The sequence below is a fragment of the Monopterus albus genome, unplaced genomic scaffold (genome assembly GCF_001952655.1).
Source record: "Monopterus albus unplaced genomic scaffold, M_albus_1.0 scaffold376.1, whole genome shotgun sequence".
Taxonomy (NCBI): Eukaryota; Metazoa; Chordata; class Actinopteri; order Synbranchiformes; family Synbranchidae; genus Monopterus; species Monopterus albus.
The window spans coordinates 366,862-378,264 of NW_018128256.1; the positions used below are offsets into that span (position 1 = coordinate 366,862).

The 11,403-nt window shown below is 41.8% G+C and overlaps 1 protein-coding gene across 1 annotated transcript in view; it reads right to left on the reverse strand.

The window, feature by feature from the left end:
• Positions 1 to 9,799, reverse strand: part of adamts3 (ADAM metallopeptidase with thrombospondin type 1 motif, 3) — an 88,137-nt gene extending 78,338 nt beyond the window's left edge. Inside the window, exons 1-3 of the mRNA XM_020585778.1 lie at positions 9,340 to 9,799; positions 8,938 to 8,959; positions 591 to 1,027 (exon numbers count right to left, since the gene is read on the reverse strand). Of these exons, the coding sequence (XP_020441434.1) occupies positions 591 to 1,027; positions 8,938 to 8,959; positions 9,340 to 9,399 (519 nt within the window). The 5' untranslated portion in view covers positions 9,400 to 9,799. The remainder of the gene's footprint in view (positions 1 to 590; positions 1,028 to 8,937; positions 8,960 to 9,339) is intronic.
• Between the last annotated feature and the right edge of the window lie 1,604 nt (positions 9,800 to 11,403).

Consider the following 11,403-nt stretch of genomic DNA (forward strand, 5'->3'; position numbering starts at 1 on the left):
GCTAATAATAAAAAGAGAAAACAACACCAGACAACTCCCCATCAGGAATAAAGAAGTACAGCATAGTCTTTCTGTTGCTTTTCAAAGGTCAAAGTGCAACATTTTAGTGGAGAACCTTTGAAGGTCTTTGGTTTTGACTAACCGAGTCTCTCCTTGAATGCAGAGATGTTCTGCTGGCCGACTAAAGCCGATTTTTGCCCAGGTCAGTCCCCAATTACCGTTCAAGTGTTTTATGAGGGGGCATGGGGAGGCTAGGACTGCAGATTTTTGTGGAGCACAAAAGGAACTCGTTTTATGTTGGGAAGAGATTGAGGGGGAATGCGTTGGGTTTGCGGGTGCAATGGATGACCACTCAGCCATGACAAACTTCTGTACAAAAACCTGTAAATCTGCCCGCCTCAAGAATATCTTCAAAAACAATATGCTGTAAAAATGGCGACGTAAAGAAAGGCCAAACCCAGGAGTTATGGACATCCAAAGCCCTATAGTGTCACTTGATAAGGTCATGGCACATTTGCAAAGAAAGTAAAAAAACTACAGGGTCTGGGGGGGTGGGGGAGTAAGGAGCCTTGTAGCCGAGGAAGACTTACCAGTCCGTCACAGTTGTTAATAGCAACTGAGGCTCCGGGGACGTCAGTGATGTCACCGATAAAGGTGCAGTCTGTCTTTAGCAGCTCACGACGAAGTATCCTCTCCATCTCACTGGACTGGGTCTGGCTGACACCCACAGGGGCATCATCACCCGTGCTGTTGCTGATGTCCCCAAAGCCCTGGACCTCATCACGCCACTCCACCATCGCGCCTGGTGCCACCAGCCTGTTGTTGGGGTGCAGACGGAGGTGGAACTCCTTCCCGAAGGCAGTGATGTTGAAGAAAAGCCTCTGTTCAGATTCACCAGAAGAAAGAGCCTCTCTCTTGACACGCTGCTTGTGAGTGGCTGAGAGCAGGTACGACAGGTAGCGCCCACGAGAGTCAGTGCTGAAGGGAGTGACCAGGCCATATTCCTTCAGCCGGCTTCTCAGCTGGTCTGAAAAACAAGACAGAGACAACAGGGCCTTTTTTTATTTCAGGGCAACATGAGGCAGAAACGTTAACACGCTACCACAGGTTTGGAAAGTGCAATTACTTTCTCTTTTCCAAACTTTCATGTGACATGAAGAGAATCTGATGCACATAACTTTGTAGCTCAATGCAAATAGTAACTATTTTCATTATTAATCAATCAGTCTATTGTTTTTGTTAAAAAAATTAATTTACAAGTTTCCAGGGTCAGAGGTAACATCTTTACATGATTAGTTTCGTCTGTGCAATAGACCAAATCCTTATACAACTTACAATAATATAAACCAAAAAAAGAAACCCTCATATTTGAGAACCTGACAATGTTTGTTATTTGGCCTATCAACAGATTGATTAATCAATCGTTTCAGCACAAAACCTAGTAACTGGTCTTTCCTGAGCCCTTAGTACAATTTTTACTATCATCATGATTACATAATAGAATAAAACTAGAATTACTGCCTCCCAGTTTTATGCCTCCGCCAACCAGTCACTTTCAGTGTGTGCATATATACTTATACACACACACACACACACACACACACACATCACTTTATTAGGTACACATGTACAATTTTATGCAATTCAGTGCAACACTTCTGCCTTAACATCTCTGTCTATGAATCTCAAAATATTTAAAATTTATATATTAGTCAAAGATAACACAAGTAAACACATCATGCAGTTTTTAAATGAAGGTTTTTATTATTAAGGGAAAACAAAATCCAAAACTATATAGCCCTGTGTGAACAAGTGTTTGCCCCCCTGTCAAAACACTGGTTTATCGCACCTGAGTTCAATTTCTCTAGCCACACCCAGGCCTGATTACTGCCACACCTGTTCGCAATCAAGAAATCACTTAAATAGGACCTGCCTGACAAAGTGAAGTAGACCAAAAGATCCTCAAAAGCTAGACATCATGCCGAGATCCAAAGAAATTCAAAACCAAATGAGAAAGAGAATAATTGAGCTCTATCAGTTTGGAAAAGGTTATAAAGCCATTTCTAAAGCTTTGGGACTGCAGCGAACCACAGTGAGAGCCATTATCCACAAATGGCGAAAACATGGAACAGTGGAGAACCTTCCCAGGAGTGGCCGGCCGACCAAAATTACCCCAAGAGCGCAGCGACAACTCATCCAAGAGGTCACAAAAGACCCCACAACAACATCCAAAGAACTGCAGGCCTCACTTGCCTCAGTTAAGGTGAGTGTTCATGACTCCACCATAAGAAAGAGACTGGGCAAAAATGGTTTGCATGGCAGAGTTCCAAGACGAAAACCACTGCTGAGCAAAAAGAACATAAAGGCTCGTCTCAGTTTTGCCAGAAAACATCTTGATGATCCCCAAGACTTTTGGGATAATACTCTGTGGACAGACGAGACAAAAGTTGAACTTTTTGGAAGGTGTGTGTCCCATTATGTGTGGCGTAAAAGTAACACCGCATTTCAGAAAAAGAACATCATACCAACAGTAAAATATGGTGGTGGTAGTGTGATGGTCTGGGGCTGTTTTGCTGCTTCAGGCCCTGGAAGACATGCTGTGATAAGTGGAACCATGAATTCTGCTGTGTACCAAAATATCCTGAAGGAGAATGTCCGGCCATCCGTTTGTGACCTCAAGCTGAAGCGAACTTGGGTTCTGCAGCAGGACAATGATCCAAAGCACACCAGCAAGTCCACTTCTGAATGGCTGAAGAAAAACAAAATGAAGACTTTGGAGTGGCCTAGTCAAAGTCCTGACCTGAATCCAATTGAGATGCTGTGGCATGACCTTAAAAAGGCAGTTCATGCCCGAAAACCTTCCAATGTGGCTGACTTACAACAATTCTGCCAAGATGAGTGGGCCAAAATTCCTCCACAGCGCTGTGGCAGACTCATGGCAAGTTATCGAAAACGCTTGATTGCAGTTGTTGCTGCTAAGGGTGGCCCAACCAGTTATTAGGTTTAGGGGGCAAACACTTATTCACACAGGGCTTTGTAGTTTTGGATTTTGTTTTCCCTTAATAATAAAAACCTTCATTTAAAAACTGCATGATGTGTTTACTTGTGTTATCTTTGACTAATATATAAATTTGTTTGACGATCTGAAACATTACAGTGTGACAAACATGCAAAAAGATAAGAAATCAGTAAGGGGGCAAACACTTTTTCACACCACTGTATGTAGCTGAGGAGGACAAAAATATAGAAACACCTCTGAATATAATGTAGTCCAGTACAACACTACCTTTAACTATGACCTCAATAATAAATATAGATTTATGACAGTTTCACCAAAAATTGAAACACTGAGCTTCATAAACACCAACGTTATGGTAGAAGAGTTAAGACAAAACAGAAGTTACCACTATACTGACATGAATGACTGTAGAGAATAGTTTCCAATACACTACAGTGAGTGAAAGTCAGGACTACCAGCTTTACCTGACAATTTGCCAGGAGCCCTTGCAATCATTGTTCTCTAAAATGAGTGGGGCATCATAAATATGTCCATGGTACTTTGTCCATTACAGAGAGGCACAGCTAAAATTTTAATCAAGACTCACACCAGCCCAGATGTTTTTAGATCTGACAGTGTAACTGCAGACTGAAGCACTTCGGTTAGAGTGCAGAGAAGAAAAATCTCCCTTCCAGATGTTTTTGATAAGCTGTGCCTTTAACGTGTCCAAATTACATAAATATATGCATCATATACTGGATGTTAATCGATATCATCCCTCAGGCTATTGGTCATTAATGTGAGATCAACTCGATTGTACAAGGAAATCAAACTCTCCGTTTAAATGAAATTTCCACCCAGGCTTGGTTTGCTTTTCCAAATGGTGCAGTGACAGACACATTCAAAAGATTTCTGGTTGGAAAAAATGTTAACATGAACATGTGAACCTTGTAATTATCTTGTTGGTTTTGCCTAGAAGACACTCAAAGAGGTGTCAGTGGTAAAACTAAAACTGCATGTCTGAGGAAATGACATGCTTGACAAACCACAGTGCGCATGCTGTGGACGTGTGGACAGATTTTTGAGGAGAAACATGCCAATTTGATGATGACACTGACAAAATGGAAGGGATGGAAGCAGCTTGATCATACTGACTTTGACAGATTAACAGATAAGGAAACACAGGATGTTTCAGAACTCCAAGCTCAAGGCAGGCACATATCACAGTAAACAGACACACCAGTTGCTCTTCTGACAAAATAGCTGCTTAAGGTGCATTTGCTGTAGCAGGAAGCCACAGAAACAAACATGGCATACCTGTAAAAGCTGACATCATGAACTTGTTACCAAAAGATACTTATTTGCACATCCACATGATCTCTACTGAGGGAAACATTGCTCTACTTTATTCACCAGCTATAGTCACTAACCATGTAGTTCTGGTTCTGGACATTCATGTACATGCAAGTGCAAAGATTACTTTGAATGAATGCTGTATTTCTGCGGTTTACCCCAAGTCCATAAATCTGTCTGTGAGCATTACAAATGTCTGTGCTGTGTTTTGGCATCTAATAAGCTTTGACACATAAATGTGCTCCTCCTGGATCATATTTCATTGTCCTACCGGTATATGGAACAGTGGCTCCGTAAACACAGCCGCCTGCGTGGAGCCCCCCAACGTACAGCGAACGTCTGCGTGAACGCAGCCTAAAGCTCCATGAAGCCGAGCAGAGCCGCAGATTGACTTGTTAATTCTCTGTAGGCTGTAAACATTCAACCTCTTTCACACCATCTCATTTAATAAAATAAACAATTGCCAATTTGAGGGTTACAACTTCAAAAATTTAATGCCGTAAAACAAAACTCACCTACTTCACACGACAGTTTTCAAACAACCCCATAAAACATCTTTTCATTCAAATGTTGCAAAGTCCTGATTTGTGCATAGAGGTATGTGACAACACATTTTTAAGATCGCAGACAAAAAGAAATCAAGAAACTTCTCACGTCAAATTAGCAAAACTGTTGTACCTTTGGCAGATCATAATGTGTTTATGTTGGATCCCACTGCTCAGACTAAGATTGAAAACATATGTTTTTAAGGTCTTTAAATTCTTTTATGACCCACTAGCCTATTTCAACCCTAACAAATGAAATGGCAGTGGAGCATATCTAGACAAATTGTTCTGCCTCAAATTCATTTGCAGTGTCATTGAATTAAGTACTGAGAAGATGAAATCTGATAAGCCTCAGACAGCCTGATATTTAAGGACACATTTTCTTTACTTTAGGTGTTCAAGGCTCGAGGGAAAAGGTAAGTTCAAATTTTGAACCATGGATTGGAATCCACTTACTTTGTAAAACAAAAACAAAAAAAAGAACCAAAACATATACATCCCAGACATTGGAGGCCACATTTTAACCATGACTGCCCACAGTTCTGAGTGAAATATGAAATCATCTGTGCTATTCAGTAAAAAGCCAGAAGTATTTCAAAACTACCCATTAAATTATTCTAAAAGGTCATCTGCTCCGAGGCCCGCCAGCTTACGGCCTTCATTCTCATCAAAAAAAAGGACCCTTCAATGCTACACTGTCATTTCTGAATGTAGTACCTCTTCTTTTATTTTCCCAAGTGAAAAGATCTAAGATCCATGGTTACATAAGTCACGCACTAGAACTAATTATGGAAAATTCAATCACGATCTAAAACCACTGAAATAAAGATCAACTAACTTTGAAACATGAAAGATAAATTATTTGAATGTCAGACAGCATATTACAACATCAAGTTACTGACAGTTTTTACCTTGAGAATAATTCAATGAAAAAAGGCAGCAAGTTAGTTGTTTTGAACTAAAATTTTAATTAAAATGGCTGCAATGGCAGCTCTGTGTTCATGGGGGACGCAGTTCATTGCTGCATGATGAAAATATCCATCTCTGGAAGAGACACTAACATTTATCTCCGCCAAGCAATCAGTCATTTGTTTGTTGGCATGTTTGATAGAGAGATTTATGTCAAATTTGGTGAAAGGTTTGGTCACAGGTTAAGGAAAATGCAAATGTTTAAAGAACCAGAAAACCTTGGTCATTAGTCTGGCTAACTTTAAATGTGGCATAATTAATCCTGAATCCTAATTTAACTTTAGGTTTTCTACAGGAACAATTGTCAACCACCTGTATGATTATCTATCCATGTAGTTACTTGGACCTGAAGTTTTGTTTTTAATTTCTTTTCTGTTGTCTTTCTTGTCATGTTTTTAAAGTCTAACATGGCCTTTACTGTCTGTAAAAAGCAAAGTGCTTCATTTAATTTATTACACTCGTTGAATAAAGGCTGATTAAATGGCCTTCAACTAATATCTGGTCCATGACACCTGTGTCCTCTACAAATGTCCACTCAGCCCAGTCAGATCAGCAAGAGGACTGGTTTTGCAGACTGACTGTGGCTGGATTCAGACTGGTCTCTCTGCTATGAGTGATTTCTCCAGCTGTATCATTGTTGAACACCGGTGAAAAGTGGCAGCTCTCCAAAGACGCTCTGCTCCTTTGATTGTGAGGGTTGGAAACCAAATCCTGACATTTATTGTAGAGGCCTTAAATTGCTAGCAGCAGAAATATATTCCACTGCAACATGTGTTTGGCCAGTCATCCACAGAAAGAAGAAAAACTGGTCAAAAAAAGCAAAGTAGTTCACTAACAGCCGTTCTAAAGTTTAATTAGTAAATGGACAGTTTTTTTCAATACCAAAGTTGCAGTGTTAAGCACCTAGTGGACATCATCAGGAAAAGACCAAGAAAAAAAACTGTTCATCGTCTCAACGCACAGTGGCAACCTAATGATTTAAGATGTTAATAAGCGACATATTAAAGGAAAAACCTAGATAATCTGAGTGGAGAAACTAAAGTCTGCACATGCTGCCACACGGAGTATGAAAAGGACTTGAATCATACACTGATCAGCCACAACATTAAAACCACTGGCAGATAAAGTCAATAACACTGATTATCTTGTTACAACAGTACCTGTCAGTGTGTTTGGGATATTGGGCCGCAAGTCAGTTCTTGAAGTGGACGCGTTGGAAGCAGAAAAAACAGACAAAGTAAGAGTGACTTTGACAAGAGCCAGATTGTGATGGCTGATGACTGGGTCAGAGCATCTCCAAACCAGCAGGTCGTACACAGTTTTTCTGTTAGTACCTACCAACTGTGGTGAAAGGACAAACAGTGACCTGGTGACAAGGTCATGTACGCCCAAGGCTCAATGATGCACATGGGGAGCAAAGGTTGTGTGGGGAGGAAAGCTACTGTAGGGTCCAATCCCAAGAAGAGCTAGTGTAGCACAGAGTGCTGAAAACCATAATGCTGGTTATAACAGACCAATGGGAGAACACACGGCGCACTGCAGCTTACTTTGTATGGGGCTACATAGGCACAGACCAGTCAGAGTACACATGCTGACCTTGTCCACTACTGACAACGCCTACAGTGGACACGTATGTATCAGAACTGGACAGTGGAGCAATGGAAGAAGGTGGCCTGGTCTGATGAATCTGCCAGGTGAGCGTGCTCCATTTACCTGGAGAAAAGATGGCAGCAGGAAGCAGTATAGAAAGAACACGAGCACGCAGAGGCAGTCTGATGCTCTGAGCAATGTTCTGGTGAGAAACCTTAGGTTGTGCCATTTATGTGGGTGTTACCTTGACATGCATCATCTACCTAAACACTGTTGCAGACCAGTGGTACTCCCTGATAGCAGGGGCCTCTTTCAGCAAGATAAAGTTACCTGTCAAATCAAAACAACTCTTCAGGAATGGTAGGAGGTACCATGACAAAGAGTTCAAGGTGCTGACTTGGCCTCCAAAGTCCCCAGATCTCAATCTACTCAAGCATCTGTGGGATGTGTTGGACAAACAAGTCTGATCCATGGGGGTACCACCACACAACTTCCAGGACTTAAAGGACCTGCTGCTAACATCTTGGTGCCAGATACCAGAGGACACCTGCAGAGACCTTGTGGAGCCCATGCCTCAATGCATCAGAGCTGTGTTGATGGCACGATCTCAAGTCAACCAACTTCATCAAACACCAAACGAGGGAGTGTTTGGTGCACACACATGTATAGCTGTGGCCAACATGGAGCCTCTGGTGATGCATTTTCACCTGATGTTTTTTGTGTGAAAAGAATAAATCAACAAGAAAGTGCAACAAGTTTGCCAAAACATCCACTAAGTGGGAGTGGAGCAAATGAACTAGATGTTTAAAATGATCCTAAAATCATTCCTATACCACTAAAAAAAAGTCTGTTCATACAAGTGGTTCTTGGAACAAGAAAAGATTGAAGTGAAACATTAAAAGAAATAAAGTGTTTAAATAAATGCATTCAACATTCAATAGATGAACTAACTGCTTTACAAGGCTGATGATGGCCAAGCAGAGCCACCAGTGGTAGAATACAGGCGACCACAAATTCTCAACCACATCCCGCTTGGGGCTCAGCTGCCAACTGTCATCCTGCTGTGTGAGGGCCCTTGAGGTGTTCACTAGATATTGGTGGGTGTAAACGGATCCTACGTGGACACTGTTGCAGCTCACTTGTTTCTTAACCCCAGAATGAATAACAGATGTGCAGGATTTGGAAGTGGAGTTTTCTTTCCTGTATAACAAAGCCCTTGAAGCAGTTCAGTCATGTAATAGAAGTGTGTGTGTGTGTGTGTGTGTGTGTGTGTGTGTGTGTGTGTAGGGGGAATGGTGGGGTGATAGAGAAGGACGGGTTATATTACAGAGCCCCTCACACACAAACTCCCCTCCCATTTCGATCTCAGTGCACCGAGTTGTCCTCCTGAGTTTCTTCAGTGGCCAGAGGAAAGCCTCTCTGCCTTTCTCACTATTTCCATCTAATTATTAACAAGATGAGCAAGAAAGAAACGGGACTTACCCTCTCTATCTACCTCGCCAGCCTGTGGGAGAAAAAGAGCTCGTTAAATAAGGTACTAACAAAAGGAAATCACAGCCTGAGAGTGTGAGGTGTCCAGCAGCAGCAGAAACACTGCCACCCTGCAAAAGCTTCACAAAATGCCATTATTTTGCACGTCTTGTGTAACAAGCTAAATCGTGCGTGCGCCGTGTCAACATGTGTTTGGCAGAAGAAGCAGTGTGCGCATTTACACAGCCAAACGTGAAGAATTTGACAGAGTAAAGACCTGTTGCTGTGTCGGCCCACTTTTCCTCCTTACCGATGGATTTATTTCACATGAACGAGGTCGGTTCCTGAGACTAAATGCGCACATTTGAGTGTAAAATGCTGTGAATGCAGCTGTGAAGCGATACAAACACTTACCTTATCAGCTGAAGTCAATACAAATCCTACAAGCAGACACGCCAGTGATAGGACAGCCATCACGGGTGTTAATGATAGAGAAAAACTTTATCCAAACGTAAAATTGAAATAAAGGGGAAAAAATCGGGAAACCAAAACGTTTACGCAAGCGTGACCCGGCTCATTCAAAACGTATCAAAGTGGATGTGCAGACTGTGTCTCTGCTAATAAGAGACCAGGTAGTTTCATTAAAACAAGTGAAGCGAGTTGCGATACTTTGTCAGTGTTTTCTGTTGACTGAGTTTCTAGGAGCTTTAGGTGATATTAGTAGCACATCCTCTCTGCCGCTGCTGGCCGGACAGGGCTGCAGTGTGACGCGCTCGCAACTTGGCACTGGGCTCCCCTGGATAATAAACGGCAAGACCAGCCCTGTGGGCCATCACTCCGCCCTCTGCCCGAGCCTGAGCACATGGTGGGACGGAGGAGGAGGAACCAGCCCCCAAACCGCATCCCAGGCCTGGATAAGATAAGATAGGCTGCGCAACATGAACGGGAAATATATAAATAGCCTTATATTTCTATCGCTTCAGCACCGACAGTCCTCACTAAGCTGTGTTTACACCACTGGTCCAAAGTTTTAGAACACCCCCATGGTTTTAGTTTTTGTTGACATTTGAGCAGTTTAGGTTCAGTAGAGACGGTGTGTCCTAAAGTCCATTTTAATTACGGATCCGGATTTCATAAATGCGGGTAGTGGATCAGGTCCGATACGGAGCTTTGCCAGTGCGGGGTGGGTGCGGGTTTTCTAAACTGGATCCACGCAGGACCGCGTAGCATCTGACACAGTGTGTTAACCTGCCTGGGCAGAGAGAAAAGTACATGGGATAAATAAAACACACTTCAAATGCTTGGTTCTAGGCTATGACTCAAACTGATTGTACCGGGTTTGAGCCATAGCCTATTAGGCTGTACCCTTCAGCTTTATCCTAATCATTTTGACTTAGTTTTCTTATTCTTTTTAGTCTATTTTTACTCTACTCTTATTCTATTTTAGTTTCCTAAATGGTATGGCATACTAGGTATTTCGATTTTCTGTATGTCCTGCACACTTAGTGAATTGACAATAAAAATCTGTGAACCTTGATCTTGATCTTCTTTAATATCTTTACTTCAATTAATATTGCTCTAATCTGTTAATATGTAAAGACTCTGATAATTTGATTTTATTTTGCTGAGTGTTTTTGAACAGAGAGGTCAGAGGTCTGGCTCGGAGGCTATTTAGTACAAACAGGGAACATACAGAAGGAGCTCAAACTAGTCTCACAGCTGTCCAGCTGAGAGGCCATCCAGCTGATGGTCAGGGAGCTCTTATTCATACACAATTCAATTTTCTGTTTAAAGGAAACCAATTAAATAAGACATGCAAATAAGCATCTTTGCTTCTGTGTCATTAACCAGACTATTAAGTAAACATTATACAGTATTTTTGAAAACATTAGTTTAAAGTGTTTTACAGATGGGAGAAAAACAAGAAAACATAGGAATTGGACTAAAACATTAAAGTACTGAAGTGCACAAACTACAAACTTTAGCTTTCAGGTTGAGTCAAAGCCAAAAGAAAGAGTCAAAGTCAGTGAGGCATGACTGTAACAGCTCCACGCATACGCCACGCCACGCAGTGTGGCAAGGAATGGATCTGTTCTGTTTATATTCAAGAGATGTCGTCAAAACTGCCCAAACAGTGACAGGGCACCTGGTGAGCAGTGACAGCTGGATGTCTAGGTTACAAGCGGGACATGTCGCTTCATGTCATCCCTCTGGTTCTGAAAATGTGACAATGCTGAACAAATAAAAAACAAGCTCAGTCTGCAGCTTGGCAAATCTACAGCTGTCACATCTGTGGAGTCACAGGTGGAGTGGATCATTCATTAATTGCAGCTTTTGGGGTTCGATTCCCAGCTCTACCTGGCACCTTGCATGGCTTATATATAAATGTGGGCTTGTGATTTGACTTGGATTTACCTGAAAGAACTGAGAATCAAACACAGCTCTGCAAACATATCACGTGTTTTATGTTTAAATATA